A 14,729-nucleotide genomic window follows, 5' to 3' on the forward strand; every position below is an offset into this window, starting at 1 on the left:
GCTTAGAACACTGAATACATGCAGGATGAAGCATGCATCCACATTCAGACTTTAGTTGCAGGACATTCTCTGTAACTTAGTAGTTTCCCTAAAAAATACAGGGTCTGTGATAGCACCCTGTAATAGAGCTACCGCATCAAGCTCAACTTGCCTAAAAGGCTTTATGCCATCCCCAAATGTTTCCTGGGAGTAGCCTTCCCCCTTCCCAGTCCTTTGAAAAAGACACAGCTCCACCCTTTTCTTTCTAGTTGAGAGAAAGCTTACAGAAGTCTAGGTTCAAGTTGAGGTCAATGGTTTTCAGAAAAAGAGACAAACTTTTCATTCAAATATTATGTGATTTCATAACATTTAAACTACTTATAACATTAGAATGCAACTTTTGTTGTTGGTTCCATTTTATCTCTATTACTATTTCTAGAACAGATAAATGCATAAAGAACTTACATGACCTTTCCTTTTTCTTTTTTTGGTTTATTATTCCTTATTTTCCAAACTCTTTATTGACATTAATTCTCCCAGGCTTCAAATATAAGGTGCTTGACCCTAAGTTTCATTTGTTAAGAAGGATTCTTACAATTTCGCACTTTGTTTGGAACCTGTAAAGTTGAATGTTTGCACACAATTAAAAATTAATTGATGACAACATAGGCAACAAAGGATAAAAAAAAGATAAAATGGACTTCATTAAAATTAAAAACTTCAATTTTAAAAGTGCATTAAAAGATATTATACCAAGAAAGTGAAAAGACAACCCACAGAATGGGAAAAATTTACAAATCACGTATCTGATAAGGGTTTAATACCCAGAATATGTAAAGAGCTCCTACAACTCAAGAACAAAAGGCAAGCAACCTGATAAAAAATGGGCAAAGGACTTGAATGACATTTCTCTAAAGAAGCCATACAAATGGCTAATTAAGCACATGAAAGGTTCCCAACATTAGGGAAATGCAAATCAAAACCACAAGGAGATGCCACTTCATACCTACTAAGACATATGTCAGACAGATAAAGCAAGCACACTAAGATATCACTTGTCTGTGGAACCTAAAAAGCCAAACTTGCAAAAACAGAGTAAAATGGTGGTCTGGTCAGGGGTTAGGGGTAGGGGAAGAGAGATGCTGTTTAAACGCACAAACTTTCAACTAGTAGACAAGTTCTACAGATCTGATGCACAGTATAGTGAATACAGACAATGGTATTATAACCATTAAACTTGCTAAGAGACCAGATTTTATTTGTTCTCACCACAAATAAGGAAATGATGATTATCTGACATGATAAAGGTGCTAGAGGCACAATGGCAATCATATTACAACTAGAGGCCTGGTGCATGAATTTGTGCACCAGTGGGGTCCCTCAGGTTGGCCTGCAGTATCGGGCCAAAACAAGCACTCCGACATCCCGAGGAGTCCAGGATTGTGAAAGGGTGCAGGCCAGGCCAATGGACCCCACTGGTGCACGATCGGGGCTGGGGAGGGACACAGGAGGTTGGCCAGTCGGGGAGGGACCACTGCGGGAGGGCTCCAGGGCATGTCTGGCCCGTTTTCGCTCAGTCCTGATCAGTTGGACCCCAGCAGCAAGCTAACTTATCAGTTGGAGCATCTGCCCCCCACTGGTGGTCAGTGCACATCATAGTGACTGATTGACTGGTAGACTGGCCCCTGGTGGTCAGTGCACGTTATAGTGAGTGGTTGAACAGCCTTAGCATATTACACTTTTGATTGGTTGAATGGTCGACTGGACACTTAGCATATTAGGCTTTTATTAAAATATAGGATATATAAATGTATCAAATCAACATGCTATACACTTTAAATCTATATGATGTTATATATGGAGTATATTTTAAACTCTCCCCAACACTTCTCACCTACTATAGCTATTTAAAAACAAAACAAAAGAGAAAATAAGTGCTGGCAGGGATGTGGTGAATTTGGAACTCTTGTTACTCTCATTACATTGCCAGAAAAGGGAAAAGGTGCAACTGCTGTGAAAAACAGTTGTGTGGCTCCTCAAAAGTTAGAATCGCTATGTGACCCAGCAGTTCCACTCATGGGTACATACCCAGAAGAAATGACAGCAGGGATTCAAACACATACTTATACGCCGATGTGGATAGCAGCAAAATTCACAGTAGCCCGAGGGGAAAACAACCCAAATGTCCATCAACAGATGAAAGAGTAAACAAAATGTGGGTAAGTCTCTCAATCTGGTGAAAATAAATAAGGTCTTATGTTCTAGGAGGTGGCAGCAAAGACCGAATTAGCGAGCACTGAACTGCTCCTCCTACGGCAGCATGAGGCTCTCAAGAGCCACTGGCTCTAACATTTTCATCAACTGACCTATACCTACTCCCGTTTTATGTGTATCTCTGTTAGAGACACCTTAGCGACACATACTGTTGTTTCATGAACTCACGGCCAACAGCACAGAAAGAAGCTGATTTAGAGCCTAGATTTTCTCCTTAAGGCGCATTACAGCCTCTTGCTCTCAGGAACCCTAGACTTCAGCACATGCTTGGGAGTCACGTTCACAGGGAAATCACCAACAAAAAGCCCAATGGTGCCAACCTATGGCACTAAGTAGACCATGAGAAGGACACTTGTTTACAACATGAAGGCTGACATGGGACACAGTCTCAGCTGAAACACACAGGCTGGGCCGCGGAAACGCACTGCCTCTGTGCAGGCCTGCGAACAGCCCTGAGAGTGCTGCAAGGGTTGACAAATAAAGGTAGAAAGAGGCCAATTCACAAGTGCAAAACCTGTTATCAACGAGGACCCACTGTATATACATACAATGCAGTAATATTCAGCCGTCAAATGAAATCCTGATACATACTCCAATAAGGGTGAACGCTGAAGACGTGCTAAGTGAAATAAGTCAGAAGCAAAAGGACACACCTTGTCTGATGCAATACCTAGAACAGGCAAATTCACAGACTAGCGGTTATCAGGGTTTTGGGTGGGGGGAATGTGGAGTTACTGCTCCCTGGGATCAGAGTTTCTGTTAAGGAAGATGAAAAAGGACTGGAGACGGACAGTGGGGAGGGCTGTACAGCAATGTGAATGCAATTAGCACCCCTGCACTGTACACTTAAAGTAATTAAAACGGAAAATTCTGTTACATATATTTTATGACAAAAATGTATGTGCTAAATGAAATTAAATGGATCACTTTAATCTCCTGTTGAAAAGAAATGGAGACACACTGGATGACACCAACAGCCTCTTGCCCTCACTTCTTTTTAAAGAAAATACCCTCCTTACTATGTTTTTCTTTGGCTTATAAGCCATATTTTAAAACAGGCTTATTATTTAGTAATATCAACTAATTACTGAGGACAACAAGTAAATTAAAATGTGCACGTCAGTTGTTTGGCCGCACTTCATGCTTTTGGTGAAGATTTATGCAGTAATAGAATTATTCTTTGTAATTGCCAAGAGAAGGGTCACCTTGAGAGCCAACAACTGCCGTTCCTGATTTATCTTGGGATACTGTTGCCTGCAGGTCACCGTATTCGGGTGAACCAGTCCTCCCAGGTAAATAGTGCTGGTGCTATTTCAGTATCTTGGCACTCTGTGTCCACTTTTAATCTCTTCCATTGCTTTTGTTTCTTTGATCATCAATCTATTTTTCATCTGCTTCCTTCCCCACTGAACACCCCTATTTTCATATCTCCAGGGAGAGCCATCTGTTGGAATATGGCTGTGGTTCACTTCATCACTCCAACGTTCCAGTTTATTTTCTGTATCTCTTGACCCAACAAATACAAAGAAGCACTGCTGGAGAGACACAGAGGAAATGCGCGCATGTGGAATACAAACAGCATTAACATGTAAACTTAAAACATAGGAAGGAATTCACGGCCAAAGGAAAACCAACCGCAATTCTTTTAATCTTTGAAAGTGCATCACAAAACTAACAGTTTGGCTTCTCCTATGACTGCAAAGAAGAATAAATAAAATTGTCATGAAAACACCCCAAGCAGCTGTGCAGCCTTAACAGAAGAACTACATGAATGTGCACAGAAGTAGGTGCTTCTACACTCACACTTCCTAGAAATTAGACAGTCTGAGTGTAGATACCAAAAGCGGCTGTTTTCTATTAATTGTGGCTTTGTACCAGTCAAGCTTTTGGAGCCAACTGGATCATCTTTCTTTTGGGACAATTCCCACATACAATTATGTGAGATTTATATATTCTGATTTATACATATGCAGGCATGTGCACGATGATTTGGTAAAGAGTAATTTTTAAATTCTCAAATGATAGCTTTTTTTAACTCCTAAAAATTGCAAGCAGCAGTGGATTCCTTCACAAACATACATCTGTTTAGAAATCATAAAGACATAAGAAATAACGCTGCAGTCTGCTTTATGAAGGCTAATTAACAGGTACTCACTCATTAAAGACCAGGTCTGGTGCAAAATAGAGAAATTGGCTGTTCGTGTGTTTGTACGACCTCCAGCTCAAGGCGAACGAGGATAGACACATCCAGGAATACTGGATGAGGGTGATTTGGTCCTCAAGAGGCAAGTTTTTAAATCCTGAAGAACAGAACAATTAAACACAGAAATACACTTAGCATTTGAGTACATTCCAGGAAGAAGCTTCTTAAGTTAACCTCCCAACAGCCACCTTCCCCTAAGATTCCTATCAATGTCACAGTCATTTACAGAGTACCCACCCTGGGCTTGGCCCTGTTTAACGCCTCATTTCAATTCACTCTAAATTCTCAATGAGGGTGAATAGCCAGGGCCAATAAGACTGGGGAATTCAGGGCGTTTCGCTGGATGATGGTCTAAAATCCTTGGTTAGCCTGAAAGACTCTGTATTAACCTGTAAAACATCTCTATCCTACTCCCAGTTAATAATATTAACATATAGGGTAATTTAATAACATCAGCTACTGTGTTATCTGCAATTATGTAGCTTTTACTCTTCATGAGTTTGCAGTGGTTGAACAAGCATTATTCCTTGCTTCCCCATAGTCTGGGATAACCCTGGACTTCAACAAAGTTCTGAAGTTGGATAAGCACTCTTGGCACCTGTCCCCTGCTCCTTTCTGGGCCTCAAGCCCTTCTTTTGTTCCTTTTCCCAGGTCCTGTATTCCCAGTGACATTAGGCTCCTCTTCAAAAAATCCGTCACCGAGCTTTCCCCAGTCTGCATTCCTATGGCTGTTGGTTGGCCACAGGTCCTTTAACAAACTGCTTTGGGTAACTGTACTGGGCTGTTATGGTAGCAATTCTAAGTGATGTTTCTGTAAATTAATGGGGATCTTATTCATAAAATCCTGTGGCATAAAAAATGACTAAAGTAGGAATTTCAAGGACAATTTAAAGGGTGCTAGAGGTTAAGATGTTATTTTTTGAAAGGACATATTTTTAGGGGCTCCTACAACTTAATAGACAGGTCTTGGTGTACTTGGCCTCTGGTTAGATCAGCCTTGGTTACAAGCTGCTAGTAACAGGCTGTTCTGCTTTCACGACCATTTCTCTGGGATGACATTGCCATCGCAGTCATCCACAGGAAATGTGTGACCTGTTACCAAGAGAACCTTCAACTCTAACTGCTCCGCAGAAGTGAGCACACTAACCAGAATTCCGCGACGCACTCGATTCATCTGATAATTTTACAATTTGCTCCCGGGATTTAAGAGAAAGCCAACTCTGATCACTCAGTTGGATGTGGTGAAAGAGGTTGCCCTGCCCTGTCCAGTTCAGGACACAGACCATGGAAGGAGAGGCAAGCCTACCTGGAATTACCTTTGCCCACTTCACGACTTGAATCATCTGCTTGCCCGCGAGGCGGTTCAGCGTGGAGAGCAGGCTCTCGGCGGTGTCCGGTTTGGAGCCGTCGTAGCCGGCATACACGATTTCGGGCTCGATGCTTTCTAGGATCATCCCAGGGGAGGGTGTGAGTGCGCGTGAGATTGTGGAGAGCTGAGGGACCAGTGCCGTGTTGACAGAGGGCTCTTTTGCGGGGGCGATGTAGGTCGTCCCTTCCTCAGGGCTCTGGGGCGGTGGGGGTGGTGGCGGGGGCTGTTGCTGCTGTGACTGCTCCTCATGAATCCCTTTTAACTTTCCCAACTTCTTTGACTTCCGGGCTGTATAAAAATCATAAGTGATGAGAGCAAATTAAAATGACGATAGGGATATACACCATATGAGTTAAATTACAATCAAACATTGATTTATATAGAGTGGGACAAAAGAAGGTTTACAATTATTCGTGTGGAAAATAAAGGGATCCTTAATAAATAATAATACAAGAATAAGATCTGCTTTGTGTACTGGCAACTGTAACCTACATTTGCCCCACCCTTCATTGGTTACAACATGCCTTTCCTCTATAGGTGACTTACGATACTAACAGAAATAGTAGCTTTTAAAATATTTTTGGAATACCATGTCCCAATGCTTTATATAAGTGAACCAATTTAATGACTTTATAAATAGGCACTATTCTTAGTCTCATTTTATAATGAAGAAACTGAGACCAAAAGGGTTATGAGATCTGCCTAAGATCGCACAGCAAGTGTATGTAAAACAGAGACACAAGTTCAGAGGAAAAAGTCATTTCGTGGGTTAATAAATGACATATGCCTCAGCTAAGCCTTCCATACGTCAGTAATTCCCACTTCTTATCCACTGAAGAGTTGCCAGCAAGCACCAGGATGGCCTGACTGAGCTTGTTATCCTCGTGCTGTCCCTGCTCCCTCTGACTAGGAGCTTCTTTGGTGCTGCTTCCTCCCCCTGTTGTGGCCCCTGCACAATCACCTGCTTATGCAGAGTGGTTATTTTGTGCAAATGCTGCCAGCCCAGCATCCCCAGCTCTATTGTGGGCGCAGAAGCACAAATATGGGGTGTTCCTCCTCTGCTACAGCCCCTTTGGCACCCTGGGAAAGGCTATACCTAATGCAAGTGATTCACAGATTTCCACAGGATGAGTGGGAGAGCAATCAACCCCAAATCAACGTAACAAAGGGGAAGAAATTAAATATCTGGATGATTTCAAAATGGACAGCTAACGAGTAAATGCACAGGAACTGATGCCACACAAAAAATCAGGTGCAAGTTACAGCAATACATACAAAATACAATCTTTAAAAGTCTGTCCACTCTTTGTTTTTAATACAAGTAAGGAATTCACATAACATATAGCCTAGAATTAAAAAAAACCATAATACTATATGAGTCCCACTTTAGACTTTTAGAACAAGTGACCATATATATGCTCTGATGTACCCAGAACAGCCCTGGTTTATGCCTGTTTTCCCAGCATGATTATCAATAGTGCCCTGCTTACTCCTAAAAGTGTCAGATTTTGGTCAATCAATACTGTGCTCATCTTTTTAAAAAATATATTTTATTGATTTTTTACAGAGAGGAAGGGAGAGGGATAGAGAGTTAGAAACATCGATGAGAGAGAAACATCGATCAGCTGCCTCCTGCACACCTTCCACTGGGGATGTGCTTGCAACCAAGGTACATGCCCCTGACAGGAATCGAACCCGGGACCCTTGATTCCACAGGCCAACGCTTTATCCACTGAGCCAAACCAGTCAGGGCTGTGCTCATCTTCATTAAAACCAAAAAAACAGTGCTAACTCTATTAGCAACTGTCTTTTTTTCACACTCCTTTCAAGGTTATTATTGTTAAAATAGATAATGGAAATGAAGGTGTGAGAAGGTGGAAGGGGATATTGGCAGGCAGATAGGAGGGTTATGGGTGGATGGCAGGTGGGTAGGGTGGGTAAGTAGATAGGGAAGATTAATGAATGGATAAAGAGAAGAGAAAGCCCAGAATTTAGAGATGTGGTAATAACTCAATTTGCAATTGGAAGGTTTTCCATTTTTTAAAAGAATTTGCTTTAAAATTCTTGAAGACCCAGACAACTTCTACTTAGTTTAACATATGTGGGGAATTTACAGGATATAAATGTAACACTGTGTAGGACTATGCCACACCAATGAACTTGATTTTAATAGTAACCATTCGTGTTTACAATTACAGCCATTAACATTTACCACATTCACCACAGAAACACTTACCAATTCAGATAAAAGCCACTATCCAACAATAGAAGTACCGGCCACACATTCATTAAATATTGGAATGGGCTTAAAAGATGAACAAGCTATAATTCCTATTTTAAGGAGTTTAAAATCAGCAAAGTAACTTTAAAATTCTAATAATTTCAAATAATTTCATTTCTTATAGACCGTTTCCTCCTATAAAAAGTTGAGGCAGAAAAATCTGATTATTTTGAATAAAAAACAGATGTGTCAATCTCATGAATACTAATGGAAGCTGCAACAAAGTATTGTCCAATAGCACTGAGCATACAGGAGGTAACCAAGGTGTGTCTGAAGAATGAACAAAAGAAAAAACAGCAGCTAAATGGAAAAAAAAAAAAAGAAAGAAAAGAAAAAAAGAAAAGGCAAAACAGAGGAGAAGAAAAGAACCAAACATGTAGATAATCCAAAATGCTGGCCAACTGATGACTCTGGAAGAGCTTGGGAAAATCCTTAAAAGCGTATCCTGGTCATCGGGAACCAGACACTTGGAACTGCCCCTGTGCCACATACACCTGCGTAAGCCTCAACTGATTCTCATATGAGAAATGGAGACAGCAGGGCTGCCCTCTCCTATCTCACAGCGAGCTAAATGGATGAGAAAAATAAAAGCCTGTTGAAAGTTGTTACTAACATCTGAAATAGTATTTCAATGTTACTTCCATTCTTTCCCATAATTTCGCAAATATTAAAAATGTCCCCATTCATGAAAATGTCCTCACCTTGTACAAAACTACATCTGATAATAACCACAATTTGATTGACTAGATATAGCTCTGGGTGATATTCTCAAATTTTATTAAGAGTGATATTTGCTTGCAAATTAATGATAAAATTCACGTTTGTTTAAGGCCTTAGGTCTATAATGCTGTGTTTATTCTCATGGTCTATTTAAGGTCAGTGCAATGAAATACCATGAAAAAAGACCCTTAACATTTCCTCTAGTGTTATAAACTGTGGCCTAGAATGTAACCTACTGAGCAGATTATCAACATTCTGTTTAGCATGTCAGTCATATTTAATTTCATGCTGTGGTTTTATGAATATATATAGGGCACTTGGAATTGAATAATAATCTGTATTTACTTAAATACTTCAAGGCAATATGTACTCTCAGTGTGCAGATTCTTCATCCAGTATCTTTTCTCAGAGCATGGAGGTAAGGTTACATATTAATTATACTTGCTCCAGGCAGCCTTCCTAAAATGCTTAACCGTTCTATGCTGTTTTTCTAACACCTGCTGTATTCTAGAATTAAAGCTCCCGGAAGTTGATAAGGTCTTATGTATTCCTACAACATTCTTCATGATACTTATGGGTACTCAATAAATGTTTGTTGACAGAATTTATTTCATTTTCAAATTTTAAGTATTTGTTTACTTCCATATAGGAAACATAGGCAAGTTTCTGAGATTTTGATATTCAATTTCTGAATTATTATTCTTCCTTTTCAAAGTGTCTACTGATCCATTTGTACTAGTAGAGTTGTTACTCTTAAAATGACATCACTCAAATAACAATAAACTAAATGTACTGGGCACTTAGGGGTTCAGCACAGTTCAAAACTGTGATTAAGTATATTATTTCCATTTTACAGGTAAGAAAACTGGAGCACAGAGAGATACGCCCTCCAAGGCCACAGCCTGGGCTCAGAGCCTACACTTAACCTCTGTACCACACGCTCTCTCTGCTAATCCTTTCTCTTTGTTTAATTTGTATTTATTTACACTTTAAGGTTAGCAGGAGCTTCAAATCCAACTGTATAATTGAGAAGTTTGCTAATTACACTGGAAAAATCTTTAGCCAAAGATACCTGATGAGCAGGTTTCCATTATCCAAAGCAGGAGTGAACATAAGTTTTGGGCCTTATCCCTACCTGCCACCTTCCTTAAGTGTGGAGTTAATAGGCTTGGGCACTCAAGCTCCCACGTGGCCAGAGCCACACTTTATTTCTCCACTGCCAACCACAGTTGCGCGAGTGTGCGTGTATGGCGTGCATTAATCTGACTAAATGTCTCCCAGTCCCACGTACGCCTGGAGGAGTCTCACTTTTCCTACCTGGATGCCATAGTCAGTAGCACATGGGTAGTGGCTGCCCTCTGGGGCCAAATCCTTAATTACTGGCAGCATCCTGACAGCCAGTTTCTCCCGGCCTTGCTGGGAGGCAGAACTGTACTGACTTCTCAAGAATTGTTCCTCTGGAGCTGTGGGGTGGAGAGGCCCTGCTTCCTATCCTGCCGACATGCGCAATGCACCCAGCTGTGAGCCTCTGGTGGGACCCTATAAAAATGGTGGCAAGCTCCCAGTGGGGATCTCTAGATGCACAAAGGCCGTGAACGTGGCATGACAACCCTTCCCTTTCGCTTTGCTCCACCTGCTGAGGCTGATATGACCCAGTACATACCCTTTTGGCAAATTACTGGTGTGGCAGAAAGGTGGCTGACTAGAAACTACATTTTCTTGCTTCCCCAGTAAAATGACGAGACCAGCAGGGTTCTTGTGGTCCTTCCATCATGACTTTCTCAAGTGTGCGCAATTAAAGATCCTTTAGATTCAGAAGCAGGGAATCAGCACAGATTTTTTTTTTTTTTTCTTCTGGAGTAGAATAAAACACCGATATGGAATGTTTTCAATCACAACATTTCACAGGAAAAAGTTAAAGTGAGAAAGAATTCTGTCATTTTAGACATACTTCCTGCCATGTCTTGACATTTTCAGTGTTGGCAGTAATTATAATGAGGAAGATATATGGATGTTATATGAAAACACGCATCTTTCTGTTCATGGGCCAAGTGTAATCACTGGCTTAAACCCACAGGCCGCTATCTGCATCCACCCCTTCTTCTCTCTCTCACAGCCCCTCACCCAGATCCGGAGTTCCTACTTTCCACGTCCTCTTTACTTGAGGACTTCTCTTTGCCTTTCTATTGCCAGAGGCAGAATGCTGGGAGAGTTCAGGAGACAACCAAGTATTTTTGTCATGACACCAGAGGAAGGAATGTCATTTTTCTACAAATTTACTTGGTTTTGCAGCAACACTTCTCTCATTTGTACTAATATCAAATGGGCATCTATGGTTCTCAAGGTCACACACACCACAGAACTGGGGTGGGGGTCCAGGGCACACTGATTCAGGAATAAATAACTAATGTCTCAATCGATAATACTGAAAAGGCACTGCCATTGTTTACAAATACTCCTCGAGAGGTTAAGAAACTTGAAAATAGAGCATTTTAAAAAGTACCTCCAAATATTCTTAATCTACGTTATGTAACAAATTAACAGGCATTATTGATTTTATTAGCATAGAAAACATGCGCAGGCAACGCAAACCCAACCTTTGACTTCTTTAAAAGACATTGCGTACCACACATACACAAAGTGGTAAACTATGTGAGGTGATGAAGATGTTACAAATCAGCTTGATTGTAGTCATTATTACACAGGCATACTTATGTCATAATATGTTATACACCTGAAATATATCCATTTTTATTTGTCAACCATAACCTCCATAAACAGGGGGGAAAAGACATTCCAAATTAATGGATCTCCATATATTAAATATGAATGTGTATATAAAGATATTCATAGGTACCTTTATATCTTTAATAAAAATACTTTTGCTGCTATTATTGTAGGATACATCTGTCCATTACTTAGGCACATAACTACTGTCTACCCGCTGTGTAGACAGTGCCCTGCTTTTGTGAGCAGTGCAATGTTGAGTAACAAGGTCTGTACCAGAGATCCCAGTCTCAGAGATGTTGGATCAATACAGAAGAAGGTAATTGGGTTTATAAAGCTATAATATGTAGTGAGTCAGTGGAACTAACAATATATTCAGAGTCAGACAATGGAAGGGTGAAGAAGTTTTATGTTCCTGGGAGCTCACACTTCCCTGTACAGCTCGTATTAATTCTCACCATGCCCTGGTTTGCTTTTGTTGTGATTCAGATCACACCGATGGCCCATGTGGAGACTGGGCCATTCTCCTGAGTAGGAATCCACCCAAAGTAATGACATCCCCAAGAGGAGAATCTGTAAGACCTGCAGCCAATCTGAGCAGAAAGACCAAAGGGAATCTTAGGGAGTTGCAATAGGGTCCATTGGCTTTTCAGAGAAAGTAACGGTTCCGGAAGACAATCCTCAGTGACGGATCCTGATACCTTCCTTGCTGGAGACAGGGAGTCAGAAAGGGGCAAAGCCGAAATGCATCTGCGAGGTACTTCTGGGGCTAGACAGATAATTACCGTGATTGCATATTTTCTGTAATTATATTCTTTTTTTTTTCCTCCTCGAATACTTAGCAACAGTTTTTCCTCCATTTTTTTTTTTTTTTCCTTTTTATGCCAGTCAGACTCAGGAATGTGTGCACACATTAGAATGTGTGTGGGGAGGGTTCCTTTGGGCCAGGGTTTTAATTAATTTATTTAAAATTTTTTTTAAAAAAATATTTTTTATTGATTTTTAGAGACAGAGGAAGGGAGAGGGCAAGAGAGATAGAAACACTGATAAGAGAGAAACATCATTGATTGGCTGCCTCCTGCATGCCCCCACTGGGGATTGAGCCTGCGACCTGGGCATGTGCCCTTGACCAGGAATTGAACCAGTGATCTCTTGGTTCATAGGTTGATGCTCAACCTGAGCCACACTGGCCAGACAAGGGTTTTAAAGGTGAGGCAACCTGTCTCTGAGTTCTGGCCAGGCTGGGATGGCATTAAAGCAAGAAAGAATCTCAGAAGAAGAGGAAGCAGGATGCAGAGAAATGGCCTCTTGGTGACAGCTTCTGGGTGACGGAGAAACCTGCCCGAGGTTTCTTCTACCGCAGCCTTAGCTTGGATTGTATTAAATCAAGAGACTGCCACTGGGCTGAGCAGTAATTCCAAAGCTCCTCCTGGCACCGCTTCTGCAGAACTGCAGGCCGTGGCGAAGCAGAGGCAGCTGAGGCCTCCTGTGTGGCCAGCAGGTTTGTGACATGGCCCCCTCCTACGTAGGCCTCGCCATTGTTGTGCCCATCTCTATCTCCGGGAAACCTCGAAAGGGAGCAACAAAATGACAACCCTCCACGCACAAAGCTCTGGACAAAATGATGCTTATGGAAGAGAATGGTGGAAAAAGATGGACTGACTTATCCTAAGGCAGAAGGGGAGGGATATGAGAAACCAACCAGCAATTTCAAAAATGTCGGGCATTTGCCAAATCATGGTGAGCATCTCTTTTCTATCTCCACTGAAGTCAAGGTAAGATATAACGTGTTCAAAGGGCAGAAGACAGGATTTAGATCAGACACTGGGATAATGTCCTCCAAGTGTTCTGGAACAAGTTAGAGAGAGCCTTCAATGCATTACTGGCAAGAACATGTAATATCCTCTTCTAAAAACTCGAAAGTAGCAGGGGGACAGATACCCTGCCTGCCTGAGTGTGGTCCTGCCCTAAGGCAGGAGAATGGGACCCAGTGACCCTACTATGGGAGTAAGACCTCCATGGTACAGTCCCGCCACTTCTCTAGTTCAGGAATAAATTCCTTACACTTCTAAGTCTGGTAAGAGACAATTTTAGAAATATTTTTCCAAAATACGTTCAAAGAGCAAATACGGGGCTCTCAGACTGCATGCCTGGAAGAACGTCCAGCACCATGGAAAAAACACCTCCCCCCCCCGCCCCAAGTCACTCCGCCTTTTTTAATAAATAGTTTCACCGCTATAAGTTACAGGATTGTTTACTCAGTTCTGTATTTAAAATGGTTTCTCCTAATCCTGAGACTATATAATTTTATTAGTGGGAACAATAGCAATAGTAAAGAGCTATTATTAATAGAATCTGTGTATCATGGGCTAGGACACCATCTTTTAAAAATACCATCCCCTTTAATCCTCCTAAGTGCCCTAGGAGTGGGTACCACTGTTATCACCACTGCACAAGGTCCAAAGGATATACTCACAGTTACTGTGGTTGAGTTAGAAGAAGGTGACTTATTGTAATGACATGGAAAAAAAAAATAGAGAAACCCCGTTACACTTAAAGATGATATTGAATCAGAAGGTCCAAGGGCTGTGAACAGGACCGAGAGCTCAAATGACTTCTAAATTATCAGCAAGGTTACCACTGGATCACCTCTACTGAAGAGCTTAGTCTTTTTAATAGGAGGTGCATAACAACCTGTCCCAATGCATGTGTTCTCTCTAATTCCCTGGCACAACACTCAACTTTTGTGTACTCAGGGGCTACTGCTGTATAAGATCACCTAGGCTTTTTGCTTTTGCTCCTGTTATGACACCTTAATTCTGATGGGAGGAGAAACCAAAGAAGGAAGAAATCAAACCAGTCAGTCTGTATAAATAACAGAATATATTTGGGGAAGAACTTGCTACTTACGATTAAAAATAAAGTTTGTAAGCTCCATTACAAATATTAGTTGAGTTCTTCAGAAAAATATATAAATATTTTATTTCTTTATTTTGTTTTTGTTGATTGTCACCTGAGACTATTTTTTTCATTGATTTTTAGAGAGTGTGGAAGGGAGGGAGGGAGGGGGGTTGAGGGAGGGAGACAAGGAGAGTGTGAAGGTGAGGGAGGGAGAGAGAGAGAAACATTGATGTGAGAGAGACACATCAATTGGTTGTCTCCTGCACACACTCTGA

The 14,729-nt window shown here is 41.2% G+C and overlaps 1 protein-coding gene across 3 annotated transcripts in view; it reads right to left on the minus strand.

Annotated features, from left to right (window-relative positions):
• NR3C2 (nuclear receptor subfamily 3 group C member 2) overlaps positions 1-14,729 on the minus strand; it is a 293,715-nt gene that overhangs the window by 47,460 nt on the left and 231,526 nt on the right. For all 3 annotated transcript variants that reach the window (XM_036311917.1, XM_036311916.1, XM_036311918.1), the window contains 2 exons: positions 5,763-6,113; positions 4,409-4,553 (listed from right to left, as the gene is read on the minus strand). In XM_036311917.1, coding sequence (XP_036167810.1) covers positions 4,409-4,553; positions 5,763-6,113 — 496 coding nt within the window. The remainder of the gene's footprint in view (positions 1-4,408; positions 4,554-5,762; positions 6,114-14,729) is intronic.

Source organism: Myotis myotis, unplaced genomic scaffold, assembly GCF_014108235.1.
Source record: "Myotis myotis isolate mMyoMyo1 unplaced genomic scaffold, mMyoMyo1.p scaffold_m19_p_6, whole genome shotgun sequence".
Lineage (NCBI taxonomy): Eukaryota > Metazoa > Chordata > Mammalia > Chiroptera > Vespertilionidae > Myotis > Myotis myotis.